The sequence below is a fragment of the Hemicordylus capensis genome, chromosome 3 (genome assembly GCF_027244095.1).
Source record: "Hemicordylus capensis ecotype Gifberg chromosome 3, rHemCap1.1.pri, whole genome shotgun sequence".
In the NCBI taxonomy this organism is placed as follows: Eukaryota; Metazoa; Chordata; class Lepidosauria; order Squamata; family Cordylidae; genus Hemicordylus; species Hemicordylus capensis.
The window spans coordinates 60,731,734-60,754,484 of NC_069659.1; the positions used below are offsets into that span (position 1 = coordinate 60,731,734).

Below are 22,751 nucleotides of genomic sequence, written 5' to 3' on the forward strand. Positions count from 1 at the left end.
GGGCCCCCTTCCCCAGCATCGCTGTACAAAAAAATAAAATAAAAAAATAGTTCTGACTCATTCAAGAATTCCTGGATAGGGCTGCCTTTTAAACCCTCTTATGGGTATTGATGCCATGCCATATGTTACCTTCCCAAATATCTAATTGGGTGGCCCAGTTTGTGGGGCTACCACGACTGCATGTGCTTGTGAACGAACATACTTTATCACTTCATTTTCACTGTGCAAAGCACATAGTGCCTGTCTTGTCCTCCCATCCCCTTTCTCTCCTAATTGCCAGGAGGGGGAAACAAAGAGTGGGAAGAGGGCATGCCCCCATGTGAATTTCCCATTTGACAGGCTTACAAGCTTAAGATGGGATGTGGCAGTGTCCCTGCTGTCGGGCAACTGCTTTATTAGTTTGGAGCCAGAGGGCAGGGCAAGTGCTTGGAGAGGCACTTGGAGATTCTCCAGCAAGAATCGCCGCAGGCATGGAGTGGTCACTTTCCCAGGTAGATCTGGGCCGTTCTCTCTGTTATTACAGTTCCAGAAACAGCACAAAACCGTGGTTATGGCACCATCCACGTTCAGACATAATGCTGCCACTCCAAAACCTCAGGTTGGGGTGGTGAAACTCACTACAGACAGAAGGTTCAATGCGGAGTATGGCGAAGGAAACCGCAGGTTGCCTTTGCTGTTAAACCATGGTTTCATGCATTCAGACATACACAAATTCCAACCTCTGCCCCATTTAACTAGGGTTTTGTGTTACATGCGGATGTGGCCATAGTACTGCAAGTCCTAAGCATTCAATTCAGGGTCTGTTGGGTTCAGTGGAGCTCAGCATTTGCTGTGCTGTGCTGAATGTGTTCATTTGGGTATTTTGGGATCATGCCCTATCCTTTTCATCTACCATGTCCTTTCAATGAAGTAGGATATACAATAAACAATTCTCTAAATGTTGTTTCTACCTCTCATTGGGAAGTTTATCAGCTGTATATTCATGAAAATTCAGAACCTATGTTGAAGGTTCATGGGAATTTAGTTGATGGTTCATAAGAATGTATGAATCATCCCTAAACTTCTTTTCAGATTTCCTTACGTGTGACTTTCCTTACGTGTGACTTTTCCCCATATGTGAAACTGGAGAAACATGGGGTAAGAGAGTTCAGAATGCAAAACCCCCCAAATCAAAACAAAACAAGAAAACCCCACCATTTGTTAATGCTATAAAATTATGACGAACTAATTCCTCATTCTGGTTCATCAGGCTGACTGAAGCAAAGTGATTGTCCAGTTTTCTCTTCATATAATTTGTATTTATCAATACTGCAAACATGATTACAGTTTCTGTTAAACAACAACATTATACATAAAAGAAAAAGGGGAAAGGTCTAAACAGTTTAGAACCTCAGCTCCACTCATCCTGTAATTAAATAGGTGGTGGGAGGGGGACAAATATAAAGGGAATATTACTGTTCCTGGAAATTGTTATTCCAGTAGGCTCCATCTTTTTACAAATCTATCGATACCAAATCCTTCTGTCTCTCTTCCGTAATAAGTTGATTTAGACAATAAAGCTACATCCCAAACTTTTTCCAATCCATTCTTCAGTTGTCAGACTATTTTGTGATTCTGGGGTTGGTTAGGGCCTAACCAACCTCAGCGTAGCATCCCTCCAGGGGTTGCTGCTGCTGTCTACATTATGTTTCTGTTGAAATTCTGAGCACTTTGGGGACAGGGAACCAACTTATATTTATCTATTTTTGCTGAACATGAAGAGGCTCCGTGATATCTAAGAATTATTTCAGCGCACTACCAACAATTTCCCCATAGGAATGTTGCTAAAGTTAGGCATGCCAAACTTGTCCTTTTAATTTCAATAGGACTTCCTTGAGTAAATTTAGTCAGGATGTTAGCCAATGTAATGACTATTGAGACACTAATTCTATTCTTTAAACTATAATTCTATAACTAATCCAATTTCTCTTCTGTAATTTCTTCTCCTACACCTCTCCCATGGGATGCTGTGAGGGCCACTAACTTGGATGGCTTTTAAAGGGGCTTAGACAAATTCATGGAGAACAAGTCTATCAGTGGCTACTACTCTGGTGGCTATAGGCCACCTCCAGCCTCAGAGGCAAGATACCTCTAAATGCCAATTGCAGGGGAGCAACAGCAGGAGAGGGGGCATCTGGTGAGTCACTGCATAAAACAGGGTGCTGGACTAGATAGGCCTTGGGCCAGAGCCAGCAGGGCTGTTCTTATGTTCTTATCTCTATTACATAGATTTCTATAGCCTGGAGGCTTAACACCCATCTTTTGAAGAACTGAGTACCATAGTGATGGGACTGGAGAGCCAGTATTACAATAAAAAGATGAACCCAACATTTTCCATCTTGAAATAATCATATTCTCATTGTAAGGATTATAGGAAATATCTTTCAGGACCTGGTCAGGATCTGAGGAAATTTTTTCAGCCTTTACTGGAAAGAGAAGGAAAAAACAGATTTCAGTGTCCATATAATAAAACTGAAACAGATGAAATATGAAAAACTTCAAGTATCCTGAACGTATAAATTGGTAATACTGGTATTATTTGTGGTGATGACTCAGCTGCTTAGAGTCTTGGACAACACACATTCAGTTTTTATCCTGGTTTGGGACCTGAGGCTACATGAGTCACCCTGGTGGATGATCTCTGCTGAGAACTGGGCAGATGGAATGTGTCCCTGTCGGTTCTGCTGAACTTCTCAGTGGTTTTTTAATATCATCATCCACCGTATCCTTCTGGAACATCTCTCCCACTCGGGGCTGGGAGGGTCCGTTTTTTACTGGTTCCATTCTACCAGAACCATTAGGTTCAGGAGGTGTCACTGGGGGACTGCTTCTTGACCTAGGGGCCTTTGGCCTTTAGGGTCCCAAAGCATTCAGTCCTTTCCCCATGCTGTTTAATAGCTGTGTAAAAACCACTCAGAAGGTCATCGGGAGATCTGAGCTGTGGTGTCATCGGTTGGCAGGTCACACCTAACTCTGGGGCTATTCTCACGATAAGCACGTGAGAACCACCAGGCTTGGCTGCAAGCCCAGTGGTTCTAGAGTGGGTAACCTGCTCAAGTACCCCTCCCCTTAGCCAGGGTTTGCGGAGCAAGGCTCCACAAACCTGGGCTATCTGATCGTGAGCTACTCACGAGTAGACCCCTGAGGGGAGGCGAAAAGCTCCCTCCCGGCTCCAGGGGTTTCCCCAGTATGCCCTGTGCACTCGTGTAGGGCATACTGGGGCTTCTGGGGGGCGTGCGGCCCCCAAGATCCCCAGCCCCCGCCGGCTCCGTCACAGAGCCAGAAATCGTGTGGGCGACTGATCCGGCTGTCCAGGGCTCCCTCCCTGCTCGTGTGTAGGGAGAGCGGGCTTAGCCTGCTCTCCCCGTGCACCCTGCTGAACCGGGTCTCACTGAGCATGAGACCTGGTCCCCTGTCTCACTATGTCTCCAATCCCATGGAGGAATGAAAATTCTGAACTAGGGGCTGGAGGAAGTGATGAGGATACTAACAAGCTGATGCTTAATCTAGACAAGATAAAGGTGTTAGCAGTCAATATGATAACCATTCAGGGAGGGAGGGTTCAGTCTGTTTTGAATGGGGTGGTACTCCCTCTGAGGAGTACCTCAGGAGATCTAAATCCAGCACTGCTGCTGGATAGTCAGGTGGTCAGCAGGAGCAAAGAATGCTTTTGCATAGCTTTGGCTAGTGTGCCAGCTCCAACTCTTCCTTAAGGCAGCAGCATAAGACTCTGCCTTATGTCACCCATGCCCATGCCTGGTCACACTGCAGTTGGATTATTCTGATGGACTACTCTATGTGGGGCTGTCTATGCAAAGTATTTAGAAACCACAGATGGTATAGTGAGGTGGACAAACTACTATCAGAGGTCACTTGCAGTATATATATTACACCAACCCTGAAGGAATAGCACTGGTGTTCCTTAAGGTGCTACGTATTACTTTTAAAGCCCTAAACGTTTTGGAATCCAGGTACCTTATGGACCACCCAGTTGATTCTGCTCACCTGCTGAGAGTATTCTGCTCCATGTGCCGACATCTGTTGAAACTCATTTGGTGTGCTTAAGAATAGCCCTGCTTGATCATGCCCAAGTCCTATCTAGTCCAGCATCCTGTTTCACACAATGGCTCACCATATGCCCAAGAAGCCCACAGGCAAGAGGTGAGGGCATGCCCTCTCTCTTGCTGTTGCTGTTGCTCCCCTGCAACTGGTATTTAGAGGCAGCATTCCTCTGAGGCTGGAGGTTACCTATAGCAACCAGACAAGCAGCCATTGAGAGACCTGTCCTCCATGAATTTGTCTAAGCCAATTTTAAAGCCATCCAAGCTAGTGGCCATCACCACATTCCGTGGCAGAGAATTCCATAGATTAATTATGCACTGTGTGAAAAAGTAGTTCCTTTTGTTGGTCCTAAATTTCCCAGCCTTCACTTTCATTAAGATGATACCTATTTCCAGTGTTGTGAGAGAGGGAGAAAAATTTCTCTCTGTCCACTCACTCTACTCCATGCATTCTTTGATACAGCTCGATCATGTCCCACTGTAGTCGCCTCTAAAAAGCCTCAGATGCTTTTGCCTTGCCTCATAAGGAAGGTGTTCCAGGCCCTCTTCTGTATCTTTTCCAGTTCTACAATGTTGTTCTTAAGATACAGTGACCAAAAGTATATGTGGTACTCCAAATGTGGCCGCACCATAGATTTATATAAGGGCATTATAATATTAGCAGTTTTATTTTCAATCCCCTTCCTAACGATCCCTAGCATGGAATTGGCCTTTTTCACAGCTGCCGCACATTCAGTTGACATTTTCAATGAGCTGTCCACCATGACCCCAAGATCTCTGTCCTGCATGCATCCTGTCTGCATGCAGGACAGGGCCTTCTCAGTGATTGCCTCTAGTTTGTGGAACTTGTTCTTGGTTAAGATCTATTCCATCCCCTCTCTGTCAGCTTTATGTAGATATCTGAAGATTGTCCTTTCTGTTCAGGTCTTTGGACTGACTGTTCACTGCCTATTAGATGGTTTTTATGGCTGCTTGATTTTGTATTGTTTTACTTTGTTTTAGTGACATTGTGGGGTTTTTTGTACACTGCCCTGAGGTCACAGGGTGGCAGAAAAATGTAAGTAAGTAAGTATGCAAATAAATAAATAAATAAATAAATAAATAAATAAATAAATAAATAAATAAATAAATAAAATAGACAGACAGTGGCCAACGGCCAGTATTCCATTGAGTTAAGGGATCTTTTGGGGCTCCTGTACAACTTAAAGGTAGCCCTGACTGTGTAGCTGCCATGGAAAGACTTAAAAAGCACTTTTGGCCAACATTGCAAAGCACTTTTTAAGTCTTTCTGCAGCAGCCTCATCCTTATACTGTCATACACTATGCACTACACAGCTGCCTTTGAAGTTGTGTAGCAGCCTCAATGGGCTCCTTATCTCAATTCAATGCTATCTGTCCTGTTGACCAGGGATTCTCAGCATAGGGTCCCCAGATGCTATTGCACTTCAAATCCCATAATCCCCAGTCCCAGTAGCCTTTGGTTGGAGATTATGGGTGTTGAAGTCCAATAACATCTGGGAACCCAACACTGAGAACCCCTGCTGTTGACCACTGATAAAGCCCAGACCAGGTTAGCTTAATGGATCAAGAAATACCAGGCATTTTCAGGCTGTTTTCTTAGCCAGCTCTCTAGCTCCACTGTTCTCAAGAGCGATTGAAATGCTCTTTCCCTAGCCAAGATCGCCAAGAGACATGTATAAATAAACACTTACCGCCAAGGTGAAAGCATTTCTTTCTCCGAAAACAGGACCAACAAATTTTGCTACAAAAAGCCAAAGAACCTGTATAATTCTGGAGTTCTGAAAGAGTATTAAAAGTTTTTTATTCTCTGAAGACATACCATGTTGAAAGTGCATTCTCTCAGAATGATATGGGGAAATCTCTACCATTTATCCATTTCTTTTTCTTCATGAGTCTCTAGATTAGTCTTCAAGGCCAAACTAGTTCATAGAAACATAGGATCAACGGGCAGGATCCAGACTAGTATTGTATTTGCATAATGCCTCTAAGTGGCTTGGATTACTCTACAATGCTGCACAACCGCTGGTGAAAACCCTTTTCTGGGACATATACAAGATTGTGAAATGTGTTGTACAACATGTTGTGCAACAATCAGCTGTGCTGCGTGTTGCACTGCAGTTAGTGCAACATCTTCCACTTGCACAAGAACTCATCAGAGGTAACCTTTGTCACACAGAATCCCTAAACAACATCCGTATACTAACAAAGCTGTACTATACAACATTACTCTGAATCCTGCTCATAGAATTTTAGAATTGGAACGGACCTTGAAGGTCTCCTCTTCCAAACCCCTCCTCCGAGCAGGATATGCCTACTGTGTGATTTGGTTCTGTGTGCTTGATTTTTCTAACATGAATAGCAAATGACCATTATCTTCCCCAGTAGAAAATATTCTCAGGCTTTGAGAAGAAAGAAAAGATTGATCCTACAGTGAGCACTGATTCTTATATGACTAGGCATGAATCTATTTCACTTAACTACAGAATAGCAAACACGTACTTTAGACTTTTGAAATGTGCTTTTATGTCCACATTTATATTAAATCATGAGTAAGTTAATGTTTTTGTCTTTGGCATCAGGCAGAAATTCACAGGGGTATTTCCATTAAGTGATTGGGGAAGCGCCATCTGGCAAATTTCTGCCTGAATGCATCCCTCCAAAGCCTAATATTGAGCTGAAAGTCCCAAGACAATATGTGGGTATATGGAGCCTAATTTCTAAAGCCAGCAATGCATAATATATGAGATTTTATGACGTCTTTACAGCCTTCATAAAGCATGTGATGCAGAACCTAAGATGGGCACCTCAACTTGCAAAAATGCTTTTTAGAGCATGGGTGAAAAGTTAGAGCATCTTACCTCTCATCTTAAACTGAAGGTTTTCTGAATACTGAATATTATCTATCAAGCTCAGCTCAGCCTTAGGCAATTGACCTTGATTATTAATTGATACCACTTAGAAATCATAAAGAAGATAATCTGATCGACATAACACACACAAATCAAACATCTCTTTCAATGATTTTTACAAGCAACAATTTTTACAAAATGTCTTTTGCCAGAAGAACCCTCTCTCTGTTTAACTTAGTGGAATTTTGGAATGTTGTTTACTGACCTAAGATGGTGGGGAACCTTAACTTTTAAAAAGACAGTACTATAGTTAGTGTTTTGTATTTTCCCCTGAAGTGATGCTGAACATACCTTTCCTTTGGTGCTATGTTTCCCATCCCATCTCTTCTCTTATTCTCTGCCAGTTAGACTAGGGTTGTGGGGGTTTTTTATTTTTATTTTTTGCTTTTTTACTTCTCCTTCCTTCCTTCCTTATTGTGTGTTGTTAGAGTAATTCCTCAGTCTACCAGGAACATCCCAAAAGACAAATCCCTTCAGTAGGTGCAATCATTTTGCAATGTAGTAGAGCAGTTTCTCTTTTTACATGAGAGCTGTGGGTACAGATAAAAAGAGATACAGTAAGTGACATCACTTCCTGAGAAGGCTATTACACCATGGGCTAAGAGACACTGGGCTTTCTAGTAAAGGTGGAGAAAGCCCAGCTGGTGTGGTTTGGACTTTTTAATGTGTCATGGGATCAGAAGATCAATCCTGGACTTTTGTTTGCTAAGTTGAATAATGCAATCTCTGACTAAACATTCTGCCTTAATGAGAGAAATAGCATCAGAGAAGCTTATTTAAAAATATAGCTCCAACATAGAACACTGTTTCTTTTTCGTTTGGGAAGCAACATGACAGTCACTTAGAAGAAAAGAAACATGAACAAGTCCCTTCCAGAAATTACACTAAAGCTTCCAGGAAGCTTTGAAAGTATTAAGTGTGTAATATATAGCATTGGCATATTAGTTCTGTTCCTCTAAATGCAAACTGAAACTTGTATCTAGCACGTGCTAACCCGTGTGTTTTTTTGGTCAAAATGTGGTTTTTCTTTTTATAGCACATATCATAGGTTGAAAACATGTGGTTTCAAAGTAAGGTTGTTTTTTTAAGCTGGGGTTCACACTATTCTTTGTACTGCCTGTGTCATGTACACAATGTTGCTTTACACCAACAAAGTGGGATAGGTGGCTATATAACTATAGACTATAGAATATAAATATGATGAATATTTATACAGTATACCGCTTTTCAAAAAAAGTTCCCAAAGCAGTTTACATAGAGATAAATAAATAAAATGGCGCCCTGACCCCAAAGGGCTCACAATCTGGGGAAAAAAAATAAAAGCATAGGACAGACAGACACCAGCAACAGCCACTGCAGGGATGCTGTGCTGGGGGTGGATAGGACCAGTTGCTCTCCCCCTGCCAAATAAAGAAAATCACCACTTTACTCAGTTAGCAGGGGATTTGTACAACTGATGGGACTTGAGCTCCACAGCAGCTCAGTCTCAAAAACATAAAGAGAAATGCCCGTAGTAGTACCAGTCCTGGTTGGGTTGCCAATTCCCCAGGATTGGCCTGGAATCTCCAGGAATTGGCAACAATCTCTAAGTCACTATAGAAAGCAATCCTGGAAATTTTAATGGCTTGATGCTGTGAAAAAAAAGATTAGGCAAAAATCTCCAGGAAGGGCTTCAGTCAAGGTTCATAACTCTAAGTGCTCGTGTTCCTTTAGGTGACTAGGCTCAGCTTCATTGGTTTCTCGCTGTTTGGCCCTCTGAGATAGGGATGTGCGAATCGATTCGGATACAAATCGATTTGTACCCGAATCTAGCTGATTCGGGTGATTCGGAGACAAAACGAATCACTCCTGTGGTCCATTGGCTAGATTCGGGTACAAATCGAATCGCGGCTGATTCGATTCAAATTGATTTGGGTTTTGGACCTGCCCTATTGATTTTCCCAGATTCCCAGCTTTCATTTAAAATAATAAGCTAAGCTCTAGCCCTTATAGAAGTGGAGTTATGGAGCAAAATGTGTAGTCACTATTTTTCAAGTGTTCGGATTCTTTGGTGTATAATAACTTTCACTCAATGAATCCTTATGAGGATTCCTTACACACCTTCATTTCTTCTATTCATCTTGACTGTCTTTTAGGAGTGCGCATGCGCACCACCAGCTCTGTTTACTTTAACGCTAGCAAGGACAATGATGAGGGCAGGGGCGGCAGGGAGGAACTCTGTCTCCCCAAGAACGTTTTGGAAACCGCCAGCGCCGGAGGAGGAAGAGCGGTGGGGGGGGGGAAGTACTACCACCACCACCCCTTAAAGAGAAACTGCCCCCCGTGCCGAACCGCGGGGTATCCGGACCATGCACACCACTACTGTCTTTTAGACTGTGCCAATTGTCAACTGCCATGTGCCAACTGGGAGGTCCATTGACAGGTCTCCCATGTCATGTTTGGTCCTCACAAGCTGACATGCATCCTACAGCTGCTTAACCTCTCAGAGTAGGGGTGTGCAATTTGGATTTTCTGTGTTTCGATTTGTAACCGAATCGAAACAACCCTGATTTGATTTGGATCTGAATCTGACCCATCTGAATCACCCCAAATTCGATCTGAATCTGAATCACGGCTTATCCGAATCGAATCGATTCAGGTCTTGGATCTGTCCTATTAATTTCCCCAGATTCCCAGCTTTCATTTATTAAAAAAAGCTAAGCTCTAGCCCTTATAGAAGTGGAGTTATGGAGCAAAATGTGTGGTCACTATTTTTTAAGTGTTCGGATTCTTTGGTGTATAATAACTTTCACTCAATGAATCCTTATGAGGATTCATTACACACCTTCATTTCTTCTATTCATATTGTCATGCTCTGACTTAGACATAGAAAGGTGGAGCTGCTTGGCTTCATAGCAGGATGAAGATGGGCAAGCAGGATTCTTGCAGTCACTGATCAATCTCTTTCATTAACAGTTCCTGGGTTTGTTTGTTTTTTTAAAAAAATAATTAGATATCAATGCATAACCCGATGCAGTCAAAATTAAAGGCACAGAGTCCTTGTGACTCCCAGATGAGACATCACTGTTTGCTGTGATTCTCAGAAGTGAGTACAATTTCTGGATTATTATTTGTTAAATAATTAAAAATCAACAGATGAACATAAGAACAGCCCTGCTGGATCAGTCCCAAGGCCTATCTAGTCTATCTTCCTTTTTCATACAGTGGCCCACCAGATGCCTCTGAGAAGCCGACAGGCAACAGGTGAGGGCATGCGTTCTCTCTTGCTTGCTGTTGCTCACATGCAACTGGTATTTAGAGGCATCTTGCCTCTGAGACCTGATCTACTCAAAATTAAATACACAAATACTTCCATCCTCCACTATGTCTGTGCCAAATTTCAGAGCTCTCTGGCAAGCCAATTTGTTTGTGCTTCCCAATACATATCTATGGGGATTTTTTTAACCCGAAATGTCACAAATCTGATTCTGATATTGATATTCTGAAGGGCCCAGTGACTCGATTCTGACATCTATCAGATGAGATTGGATCGGAATCGAATCAGATATTTTCCATTGTGCACACCCCTAAAAACAGCACTGGGGGAAGGGTTTTCTGAGCCTCCCTCATCCTGGATCAATTTTCCACTGTAGTTTGCAGACTTCACAGCTGTGTTTTGTCAAACAAAAAAATGTTGTGCAAACTACACATGACTGAGTGTAGCAAGTGGCTCAGACTGAAGGGGAAGGAGAGTCTTGGACTGAAAACAAAGCTAGACCAAACTGGAGTGATGAGAAGAGAAATGAAAGAATGAAGGTCTCATCTGTCACCATTATCCTGCTCAACTTCTTACAACAGCTGTTTCCTTGCATTTAAATGAAGGAGGGATATCAACCATAAACGCAAAGATTAATTTAGTTTTCATATGGAAATGATTCTTTTTGCCCACAAAGACTCATGGTCTTATTGCAATGGAGAAAGTAATACATCATGCTGAACTATCCAATAAAAAGCCAATCCTACTAAGTAGTTCTTATACTTATTGAATTTAGAGTCCTAAGTTTATTCTGTGTACTATTTCAGTTTACTTAATTGCAAAATATTGGATAATCGTTGTTGTTGTTGTTGCAGTTATTATTATTATTATTATTATTATTAATTTGATTTCTATACCGCCCTTCCAAAAATGGCTCAGGGCGGTTTACATAGACAAATAACAAACAAATAAGATGGAACCCTGTCCCCAAAGGGCTCACATTCTAAAAGGAAACATGAGCTGGACACCAGCAACAGTCACTGGAAGTACTGTGCTTGGGGGTGAATTATGTCCCACATATCAAAACTCCTCAAAGGCATCATGTATTTTATGCTTATTAATAATATGCACCTGAAGTAATGTTGTATATGACTCCTTTGTATATGACTCCATTTTTAATTACAACCCAACATCTTTGGGTTGTAATTAAAAAGTGTGTCTTTGGATATTTAAATGTTTTTATTAGTCTTGTGTAATGGTTGGAGCATTGGAGGAGGACCACAGAGACCAAAGTTCAGATTCTCAGTCAAGGCTCCCTGGAATGCTTTGGCTAGTCACAGTGGCCCTATTCATGCATGACTGCACCCAAGTAAAGGGGGACAAGGACTGCATTGCGCAACAGCACCCCCACCTCAACATGCTCTCATATCTGGGTACAATAAGGCATGAAGAGAGCTTATCTCTCAGCCCAAGGGAGGATAAAATCCTGAAATGATAAAATGTGCAGACCATGTGTTTCATTCTCAGTTCTTTGGATGCTGGGCTGAATTAAAATGTAATAAGTGAATTATTTTTTTAAACCCAGATAGCAATAATTAAAAAAATGTTTTGCTTTTTAAAAAGAGAAAGCATTCTTGCTCATTGGTTCAGAAAACCAAAACTTGTGAACCAAAAACAAACTTTCCAAAGGGGAAGTTAGTTCTTTGAAATGACTCTGAATAACATTACAGTAACATGTTATGGAACAGCAATAAGTTCAAAGTCTAAACGTGCATTGATCAGTTGGTAACATACCACGGAGGCAAGATGATCTCTGCATCTCTTTACATTTGGGTACTCTGGACCATTGTAACAGGTAAATACTGCACTTTTTGGCTAAATTTGGAAGTTGATTTTATTGACAAAGGCACCGTGAACATGCATGCAAAGACCTGATTAGGTCTATTCAGCGAATTCCATACTGCAATCTCATCCCAACAAAAAATGTATTAAGTTTTTGTTGCTTAGTGGGAGAAAGAAGGTCATTCACACAATCAAAAACTGTGTCCTACCGAGATTTAGGAGCAGTGTGTGCCCTCAATTTTTGTTTGTGTGGAAGCAAGATAAGAGGAAAACCTGGGTAAAAGTGATTGTGTGAGAGCAAGGTAGGAGAATAAGCTACCCAGGTTTTCCTCCTACCTTGCTTCCACACAATCGAAAACTGGGAGCACACATAGCTCCCAAACCTGGGTAGAACATAGTTTTTGATTGTTTGAATGACCTCATGGTGTTCTAGCAGCAGCAAATCAAAGGGCAAGCAGCCAGGGAAAGATAGCATCAGATTCAGCTATGATCTTGTTGACTGGATTTAGTAAAGTATACTGTCGAGTCGGTGTCAACTCCTGGCAACCACAGAGCTCTGTGGCTTTCTTTGGTAGAATACAGGAGGGGTTTACCATTGCCATCTCTGTGCAGTAGATGCACAGGATGTGCAGATGCTAAGATGCCTCTTAGCATTTTCCAACATTGTTACTGCCAGCAGGGATTTGAACCAGCAACCTCTGGCTTGCTAATCAAGTCATTTCCCTGCTGTGTCATTGGGTGGCTTGACTGGATTTACCAGCCGATAAACCAATGTACCCGTGCTAGCCTGCAATGTAACTGTAGAGAGTAAGACTTAATTTGTACTATGGCTTGTCCTTGGCATCTATTTTCCATGCCAAGGCTCAAACCTGGAACATATGAAATAAATATATATATTCAAGTATCCCTGAGCAGGTGTGAAATACATTTCCCTGACTTCTGAGTAATGTCAGAGAATGGTACTTCTTGGCAGACTTGAACTCCAGCATTTCTTGTTCTAGCTACAGAAGATGGGCAGGTTGCTGCTATACCTGGTGAAACTCTGTGTGTGTGTGTGTGTTTTAAGCATGAAAAATTCACTGATACAATGATTGAAAGAAATAAGAACCTGGTTTGTTTTTGTTTGCAGGTGCAACACAAGTAGTTCACAACTCAATTCAGACTAGCACCGTTGGAGAAAATGTGACCTTGCATTGTCAGTTGGCTGAACACTATGATGTTGTTCAGGTCACCTGGCAGAAGGAGCATGGAAAAGACAAGACGAACATAGCAACTTACAGCAAGACTCGCGGCTCTAAAGTGCTGGGCCATTATAAGAATCATGTGCAGATATCCCAAAGTGGACTGAGTGCTTCTGCGATCACCTTTTATGCTGTCACACTAAAGGATGAAGGCTGTTACAACTGCATCTTCAATACATTTCCCTTAGGATCCATCCCAGGCAGGACATGCCTCAAAGTTTACAGTAAGTCTGTATTCTTCCCTCTACCAGTTCAAAGTCCCTTTATGCAACTCAACACAACAATATATTAGCAAAACAATTAAGGAGTGTGGTAGGGCAACAAACACATATTCTGTTCAACAGGTTCTATGTTGTGGATGTGGAGGGTGTCCATGTAACTTGACACCCTCCATGCTAATAAAAAATTTAAAGCAAAAAAGAAAAAGAAAAGACACCCTCCATGCTACTAGTTCTGTGTGAAGACATTTATATTAAAACTTGTAAAAGAATCTTCAATTTTATTTTGCAGATTTTAAAAGCAAGAATTTCAAGAGTGTTTGAAGGATTTTAAGAGTAAGAACACTTATTCATCGTACCATCTATAGTGCAACTACTGGTTCTCTGTGGAATGGTTCAAGTTTAAAGCTTAGATGAAATGAGTACATAAATTAAGACATCATGCTCTCACATTTAGATGCATTACTCTGGTTTCATAGTGAAACATAATTCTGCTATTTAGGGCAAAATAATGTTTCGCAAAAGAAGGAACATATATGGTTGTGGAAAATTGTTTCAGACCCGTGTGCTTTGATAAATAATTTAGAGAACATACAGATCTCTTATTTTGACTTCAGGATTACAATAAATTCTTAGATGAAATCCTACTGGAATATGAACATTATAGTGTTTAAATGTCAGATGACGGGATGTAGAATGAAGAGCTGACCAATTCACAGGCATTCTTAGTCCAAGTATTTTTAAATTATATTTGCAACTTTAAAAAGAGACCTGTGCTAAATGTGGTGTTATGCCAGAACAGTAAAAGAGATCTAAAAGCTTTGCAATGGTATATAAATAGTACAAAGTCTTTCCGTTCAGATTACTTTTCTGTTGCTACTGATCAGGGTGATGTTAAGGCAGGCATGTGTCTTCCATGAGTTGGGGGCTGACATGGACACATACTGTGGATTCTCCATTGTGTATATGGGGAGTTCTCCAACACTGAATTGCTTTGGCACTTTGGACTATTTCATAAACTATTTTTCATCCATATATACCAATTCTTACTTTTTTTTTTTTTAGGATTTGACATGTTATTTTTACTCATCTTGATCCTTTATATTTTCACTGATATATGTGAAGCATTTTGAACATAAAGCACTGTAGAAGAGGAAAAAATGACTTACTGGTGTCCCATGAACTCTCACATAACCAGTAGTGAGAACTCTGAGAACTCTTGAAAAGGAGTATATAAATATTTGTTGTAGTAGTTGAGGACTTCTCACCAGTGCAGTACCATAGCCTACAGATGGCCCTCATTATCCGTGGTCCTGGCACCTGTGGTTTCGCATATCCATGGTCAAGCAATGGAGACCCGACTTCATTATACACAGTATTTTGAAGGGTTAAAATTTGTCTATCTCTGATTCCTAGGTGGCTGGAAATGACCCCCAAGGTCATTTCCGGCTATCATTTTGCTCAAATAAGCCATTTTGTAGCAATTAGTTTAAAAAAAAATCCTCACAACTTTTTGTGGAAAATTGGCAGAATTTGGAGTTTGTGCTGGACAGCTGGACACATGCAGAGCATAACATGGCACTTTATTTTGCTTATTTTTGCTTTATTGCTGCTCTTTTGCCCTCCAGAAACCTAACCCCCAATTGCCATTGACTAAAGGTCTCGTTATCCACAGTTTCGTTATCCACGGTTGTAGCCAAGAATTGAACCCCCACTGATAATGAGGGCCACCTGTATTGGGAGTTGCATTACAGAAGGAGAAACATGATAAGGAAAGCACAGGTAGTAGCCTATAAATTCTAGTGTGATGAACATTGCAAAGGTTTTGAAAAGAGCTTATGCAACGTGTGCTTCAATAGCTTGCACAAATGGAAGAATTCCTCAGAAATGGGCTCACTTTTCTTCTGCAACATTCTTCTGCTAAGTTGGAAACATCTCTTTCTGTGCAGAAGATCACTTTTGGAGCCCAGCCAATGTCTATTTAATGTATAAAGTTGTGTTTATTTGCAGAACTCTTAGATGGCTGTCGACAGTATATGGAGCTCAGCACAGCTCAGTATTTATTTATTTACTAGCCGACCCTGCACAGAGCATCTGTGCACTCTTTGGGGCCGGCGGTTACCTATCCCCACCCCTTCTTCCCCAGTCTCTGCTTCTGGGCCCAGCCACCTCTCCTCCCCACTGCCACTTCTGCCCCCTCCCCACTTTCTTTCCCCCTCCTGGGCCTTGCCTCCATGGCCAGGCCAGGCCCACTACCTCTGGCCTCCATGGCCAGGCTGCTGCCGCAGCAACCAATCCTCCTGGGTGTGCCTCCGCCAATCAGGCACGTCCGCCGCCCAGCCAATCAGCTGGGCTCTGGGACGCACATTCCAAGGCACACCCAGGATGATTAATATAATAGATTTATCTATCATATTTTTATATTGCCTGCTATGTACATCTCTAGGTGGTATACAACATTTGAAACTATATTTAAAAATCAACACTGATTAAAATACACAAGACACCATAAAAATAGCATAAAACAGTTATTAAAACAAACTATTAAAATTATTACAATTAATTCTAATTAATAGCCTGCGATAACAGGTGAGTCTCGAGCATCTTCCTGAAAACAAACAGAGAAGGAGATGCTCTTATTTCATCAAGGGGCATATTCCAAAGCCCTGGGGCAGCCACAGAGAAAACCCAGTCCCAGGTTGCCAGCAGATGAGCTGGCAGCAACTGTAACCTGACCTCTCCAGAGGATCGTAACTGGTGGCAGGGTTCATGACAAAGAAGGTGCTCTCTTAAAAACCTGGGTCCAAGCACTTAAGGGCTTCATAGGTGAAAACCAACACTTTGTATTTCACCCATAAACATATTGGCAGCCAGTGTAGTTTTTTTTTTTTAAACCAGTCCCTTGGTATTGTCCCAGAGACCAATCTGGCAGCCGCATTCTGTATCAATTGTAGTTTCTGAACTACGTACAAAAGCAGCCCCACGTAGAGCACATTACAGTAGTCATGTCTGGAGGTTACCAACATTTATACCACTGTTATAAGGTCATTTACCTCCAGAAATTGATGTAGCTGACATATCAGCTGAAGCTGATAAAAAGCCCTCCTGGACACCCCCTCAGCCTAAGAAACCAGGGAAAGCTTTGGGTCCAGGAGCACTCCCAAGCTACATACCTGTTCTTTCAGGGGGAGTGTAACTCCATCCAGAACAGGCAGATCTAAACCATCTCTCAGGTCCTCCCCCCCCCCCGCCCCACAGTCAGTACCTCCATCTTATTTGGATTCAACTTTAGCCTGTTATCCGTTATCCATCCCATTACTGCCTCTAAGAAGGCATTTAGGGAAGATATTCCATTTCCTGATGTCTTTTTAGGAAATGTTGTTTAAATCAAACTCCACAATAAGCATTTAAAAGGTTTTTCTGTGTTTCTCTTTGCTGTTTGAGGGATAAGTCCCTCTCCTCTCCCTCTGCAGTTTCTATGATTACAGGTCAGGAGTCTATGGGAAAGTCCATCTGAAATCCCCACACAAGCCCCGGTGATATCATGTGATGCAAGGCAGTGTATCTGCCAGTCTCCTTTAACTGTACAAAAAACACCCAGCGCAGGGAGGGAGAGTAGAAAAGGGAAGCAAGAAGAGTGCAAATATCTAAAATAATAAAACTAGTGCATCAGTATGGCACAACTGGAATCACTGACATTAATGAACAAATGACTGCTTAACCCCTGCAGAAGGGCAATCAGTTTGATTCACTGTTAGGAATCAAACTGAAGTTTCAGCAGTTCCTTGCTCCACGGAAGAAGCAATGGCTCTCTTCCCATGACCTCAGACCCAGAGGATGCTGGCTCCTGTATAAAACCCAAAATGGGAATTAGAAGTGGCTGCAGGACAGCTAACTGAAGGAACAAGGATATGGTCAAGACAAGGGACGTATGGTATGCTTGAAGACAGACATTCATATGATGCAACATAAGGAGGACTAAACCTAATTCAGTAGGGAAGTTACATTTTGGGCATGCTCAGCTCCGGACACAGCAAAGCTGAACTAGGATACTTGTGCTGCCTCCTCGTTTTGAAGACTGAAGCAAAATTGGTCCAAATGGCAGGATGATGGTGCCATTATTCTAAGAGCAAGAAACAAGGAGCTTCTTCTCGTGGTTTGTGAGAAGGGCTCCAGAGCGGGCCGTGGGGAAGGCAGATTACAGGCACTGTTGCTGGGTGCGCTCCCCATGCGCCCAGATGATTCCCCATGCACTGAGGCAGCAGGGAGGCTTGGGATCTGGGATGTGTCATCCTGGCCCCCGGAAATACCATGATGGACTGCGCGAGTGCACAGTGCATCATGGGGATCCCCCGCCCCAGGCTCCCCACAGTCTGGCAGCCACAGCTGCCAGACAATTAAAAAAAGGGAGCGCTCGCTCCCTTAAACTCATTTTCAAGGGTAGCTATTTAGGCGGATTTGCTGCTGTTTTGCCGCCGGGATCGGCCTGATCCTGTGCAAAACCAGGCTGGGCTCCCTTAGCCTGGTTTTGTATGCACATGTGAATAGACTCTATGTTTATCAAAACAAGCCCATCAATAGCGATGAGCTTTGACAGTTATATGCTGCCTGCAGGTTCAGAGCAATAAGCTTCTGAATTTATTTCATTATTCATTATTTATTTATTTATTAGATTTATATACCGCCCTTCCGAAATGGCTCAGGACGGTTCACAACATGAAGATAAAAACAATTAAAAACAATTAAAAACAAATTAACAATTAAAACAAATTAACAATTAAAACCAAACTATTAAAACACAATAAAACCAATAAAACAGCTAAAAGCCCTGGAAATCAGGGCAACAATTTAAAACAGTTTAAAGCAATTAATCATTTAAAACTCTGGAAGGCTAGACCAAATAAGTACATTTTAAGGGCTCTCTTGAAGGACAGCAATGACCTCAAATTACGAATTTCTGCCAGGAGTGTATTCCATAGCCCAGGAGCAGCTACAGAGAAGGCCCGCCTCTGCGTCGCCACCAGACGAACTGTTGGCAACTGGAGACGGACCTCCTCAGATGACATTAACGTGCGGTGGGGATCATGTAAAAGAAGGTGCTCTCTTAGATTCCATTTGCAGGGGAGAATTCCATTTGCAGGGAAGCAGTGGTAGGAGAAACGGATGTGACCTCATGCTTGTATGTTTCCCAAAGGCATCTGATGGGCCACTATGGGAAACAATGCTGAACTAAATAGCCTTGGACCTGATACAGCAAGGCTCTTCTTGTGTTTTTATGTTGTTATGTTGTAGTGGACAAGAGTGTGAAACTTGACCCAAGGACACCCGCATTCATATCTCCAAATCCTCATATTCCCCAGGCAAAACCCACTGAGGCTATTCTCATGATGGGGAAAAACCAGGCTAAAGAAGCCCAGCCCAGCTTTTCCCCATCGTGAGAACCAGCGGGCTCACGGGCAAGCCCGGTGGTTCTCTGATGGCTAGCCCGCCAAAGTAGCCTTCCCCTTAGCACAAGTTAGCAGAGTAAGCACTCCACTAACCTGGGTTTTTGGATTGTGTGCTGCCATGTCATGGCTCCGACACATGAGGAGACCCCCACAGCGACACATGAGGAGACCCCGCTAGGAGGCTACAAGCGACCTCCCAGGCTTGGAGGTCTCCCCAAGATGGCCTGAGCACTTGCAGGGGCCGCATGGCTCCCTATCCCTTCTGCCCCTGTCAGCTCTGTGATAGAGGCAGCAGTCGAGTAGGCGGCCGATTCAGCCACCCTGCTAAAAGCGGCTGCTCATCTGCAGGTGACCGATCATGTGAAGCACCTCACTGTCTCTCATTCTAAAGTACCAGGGATTGAACCTCGAATCTTCTGAATTCAAAGCAGATGCCCTACCACTGAGCTATAACCCCATCCCCCATATACACTGCCACAAGCTCCTTATAGGAAGAGTTGGAAATTAATAAATGACTGAGTGATGGTATTGTTCTCTGTATTTTCCTGATATATGAACAATTTTGGTTCATGCTAAGATTAAGTGTTTTAGATTCAGCTCTTAAAGTCACAAAACTAGAACAGACCAACAGATATTCAGTTCCAACAACTTTTTCAAAGTTACATCCATCCATCCATCCTCTCTGCAACCAGCATTTGGGCTGTGCTTATTGATACTGTATGCTGCGCCTGTCTAAAGACTCTGGCTGATAAAGCTAAATATTATATAAAGTCTAGCTATTCAATGAGGTAGATAGTACTCATGGACTACTTTTATTTTACAGCTCTGTCAGAACCTAAAGTGGATGTGAAGCGTGTTACTAGTCCAGACAACGCAGAAGGAGAAGCACTAGAAATCAGCTGCTCAGTAACAGGGAGACCAGCTCCAGTGATCACCTGGAAAATCAGCAAACATCTTCAGATAGAGCCAAGCCAGTATGTCATCAAGTACCCAAACCACACAGTGACTGTTGTGAGTAATTTCACTCATCTCTCGCCTAAGAACATTTGGAAGAACTCAATAATCTGTGTCGTTCAGCATCCATCTTTGAATACTACACAGGAGTTGACTTTACCTGAGATTGTAACAGAACAAGGTAAATTTGAACTTGGTTGATGGAGTTTTTCTTGTTTTTATAGAATGCAGTTTTATAGAAATGTGTATTTTTGTGGGTCGTCATACAGGACGTTGGCTACATTTGCGTGTAACACAAAACCAGAGTTGAAGTGACCTCCAGTTTCAATTAGTGTATGTCCAAATGCAGGCAACTGTAGTTATGACTTTGTGTCTGACCTTCCCCAGACTCTGATTTGTGCGTTTGGTTTGTAGTAATGTTCACCACCTGGACCTCCAGTTTAGTGGTGCCAGCATTGCGTCCGAATGCGGCACCACAGTCTGCCTGTTCTGCAACCTGAGTTGAGGGAGGAAGCTCTTCTTTTGGTCCAGCTGCTATTGGCTGCCAGGGCTGTACTTCAGTCACTACCCAGGCAGCCAGTTCCCCCTCTCTCTGTAGTCTCCCAGGGAGGGAGCTCTCTGTGAGGTCTGAATTTGTTGGGAGAGCGAGGGGAGTGGGAGTGGATGTGTCACTGTTGTGACACTTGGAAATGATGTTGTAAACCACAATGCACTTTTGTGGTGCTTGAAGAAGAGGAAGTGGTTCCTGTGTGAGTGGAATAAAGGCAACTTCTCCAAGGCAGAAGACCATAAAATGATCGTTATGACATTGCCTGAACTTGTAGCTTTATTATTGATGATAAATCATTCCACAAAAAATTGCAGGTCTCATAAAGAAGAACATAGCAACGAACAATATGGGAGTGATGTCACTTCTGACACTGGCTGACATTCCATGAAAGGGAACACTTGCAAGGGTGACTTGAACACAGTCTCTGCCCCTGTGTGCATATAAGTGCCACCAATGAGGCTGTGCTGCAGGGCAGCTGCTCTCCATTGTAAGCACTCAGTGAAAGCAGTTGCACAAGTGATGCCCATTATTTCCAATGGTATCATGTAGCACAACTGTATTCACGGAGCGCTTAATAACAGGGCACTGTGCTTTGAAGTGAGACCCCATTGGTAGTAGTTACATGCACGCAGGTAACTGCCCACGTTCCCTTGTGCAGTGTGTCAGCTGCTGTATATATCAGCTCCAGTAGTGCATCAACATTTACATTCGTCTGTAATGCAGATCATGTTGATTGATTGTGCTACTGATGCAGAATTCTTCTGCCATTCAGTGCAGATCTCATGGATCAGTCACACATCAATACACATCTGGCACACAAAGAAAGCATGAATTTGTGCTTGTGCAGAGTCAGATATCCCCTAAGATCCAGGGTAAACCAAATGTATTTGGCATGTGTCCTTCTGCATGCCTGTGTAATTTTCATCACTTCTTCTAAACCATTCATTTTTTTTTTTAATTTAACACATTTTTATACCGCCCCAAATGCAAGTTCTCTGGTGGCTTACAAGACAATAAAAAGATTAACACATTTCAACAATTAAAATTTAAAACATTAAAATGATTAAAACATAGTCAAAACATTTATTTGTTTATTTATTTATTTTATTAATTAAATTATTTATTCATTTTTCTCTGCAGAACAAAATGAAGATCCAGGGATTGCTGTTGTTATAACGAGCTGCATATCAGTTGTGATCTTGGTCTTGGGACTAGTGATCGTTACCATCTTCTGTTGGAGGAGATCACTTCCAGTAGATAAAAAACATGTTCTCCCGCGTTGGGTAAGTCTTATAAAAATTTTTTTTAAATTCGGTGGGATTATTAAATTAGCTGTATCTATGAGAGTTGCTGCTCACTGGGTCTAACAGCCTAATACTAGTCACATTCTGAGTGCCACATTTACCTGGTAGTTTTAGTGGCACTTACTACCAGTTTACCATCTTATCATGAGCTTAGGATTATGGCCTAATATGTAAATGCAGCTTGTCGCACAAGAGTTCCCAAGCATACTTCTCTCTTGTGTTCTGGTGATGTCTAATGTCCTCAAACTCTGGTTTTTCGCAAACAATCTTCTCACCAGCTTCACCTGAAGTTCCTAACGTTAAACAATACTGCACAGGATGCATAGCATACATAGGCAACACACACAACATATGCTTAGCAAATACATAGTGGGCTGGTTCAATCAATATGACCTTTCAGCACACATGAACAGGAAGGGGGCATGCCATGAACACACTTGCTGGGAGTCCTGACACTCCCGGTGTTTCCTTTGATTGCATGTGGGGGCTATTCATCCAAATGGACCCGAAACATGTGCGCCAAGTACTTGGAGCAGTCTTGAGCCAGTCACATAATGTTAGCCTTACATACCTCACAGAGTTTGTTGTGAGGAGAAAGGGGTGGGAGAGGAACTATATCGCTGAGAGGAACTATATCACTGAGCTCCTTAGCAAAAGGGTGAGATAAACAGGAAATGAATCATTTTTGGTAGGAGTTTGAAATCAATATATGGTCAGAATAAGAAAACATTTCTCAGCTTATGCTTCTGTAGGGAACAGATTTTCAAGCAAAAATCAGATTTTCGTTACTGGTAATCTTAAAAGGAATGCATTACTTTCTCCTAGGTCCTTCCGTCATGTCCTGGAATTGAAACGTGCAGAAAATATTCCTACACTGGAAACCAAGTTGCAGTGCAACCACTTCATGAAGGAAATCTTCTGAACAGATGA

The 22,751-nt window shown here is 42.3% G+C and overlaps 1 protein-coding gene across 1 annotated transcript; it reads left to right on the top strand.

The window, feature by feature from the left end:
• Positions 1 to 12,071: 12,071 nt before the first annotated feature.
• LOC128350485 (OX-2 membrane glycoprotein-like) lies at positions 12,072 to 22,751 on the top strand. The gene is made up of 5 exons (XM_053308909.1): positions 12,072 to 12,120; positions 13,237 to 13,572; positions 19,837 to 20,148; positions 21,658 to 21,800; positions 22,647 to 22,751. Exons 1-5 carry the CDS (start codon positions 12,072 to 12,074, stop codon positions 22,749 to 22,751), a joined length of 945 nt encoding a protein of 314 aa, XP_053164884.1.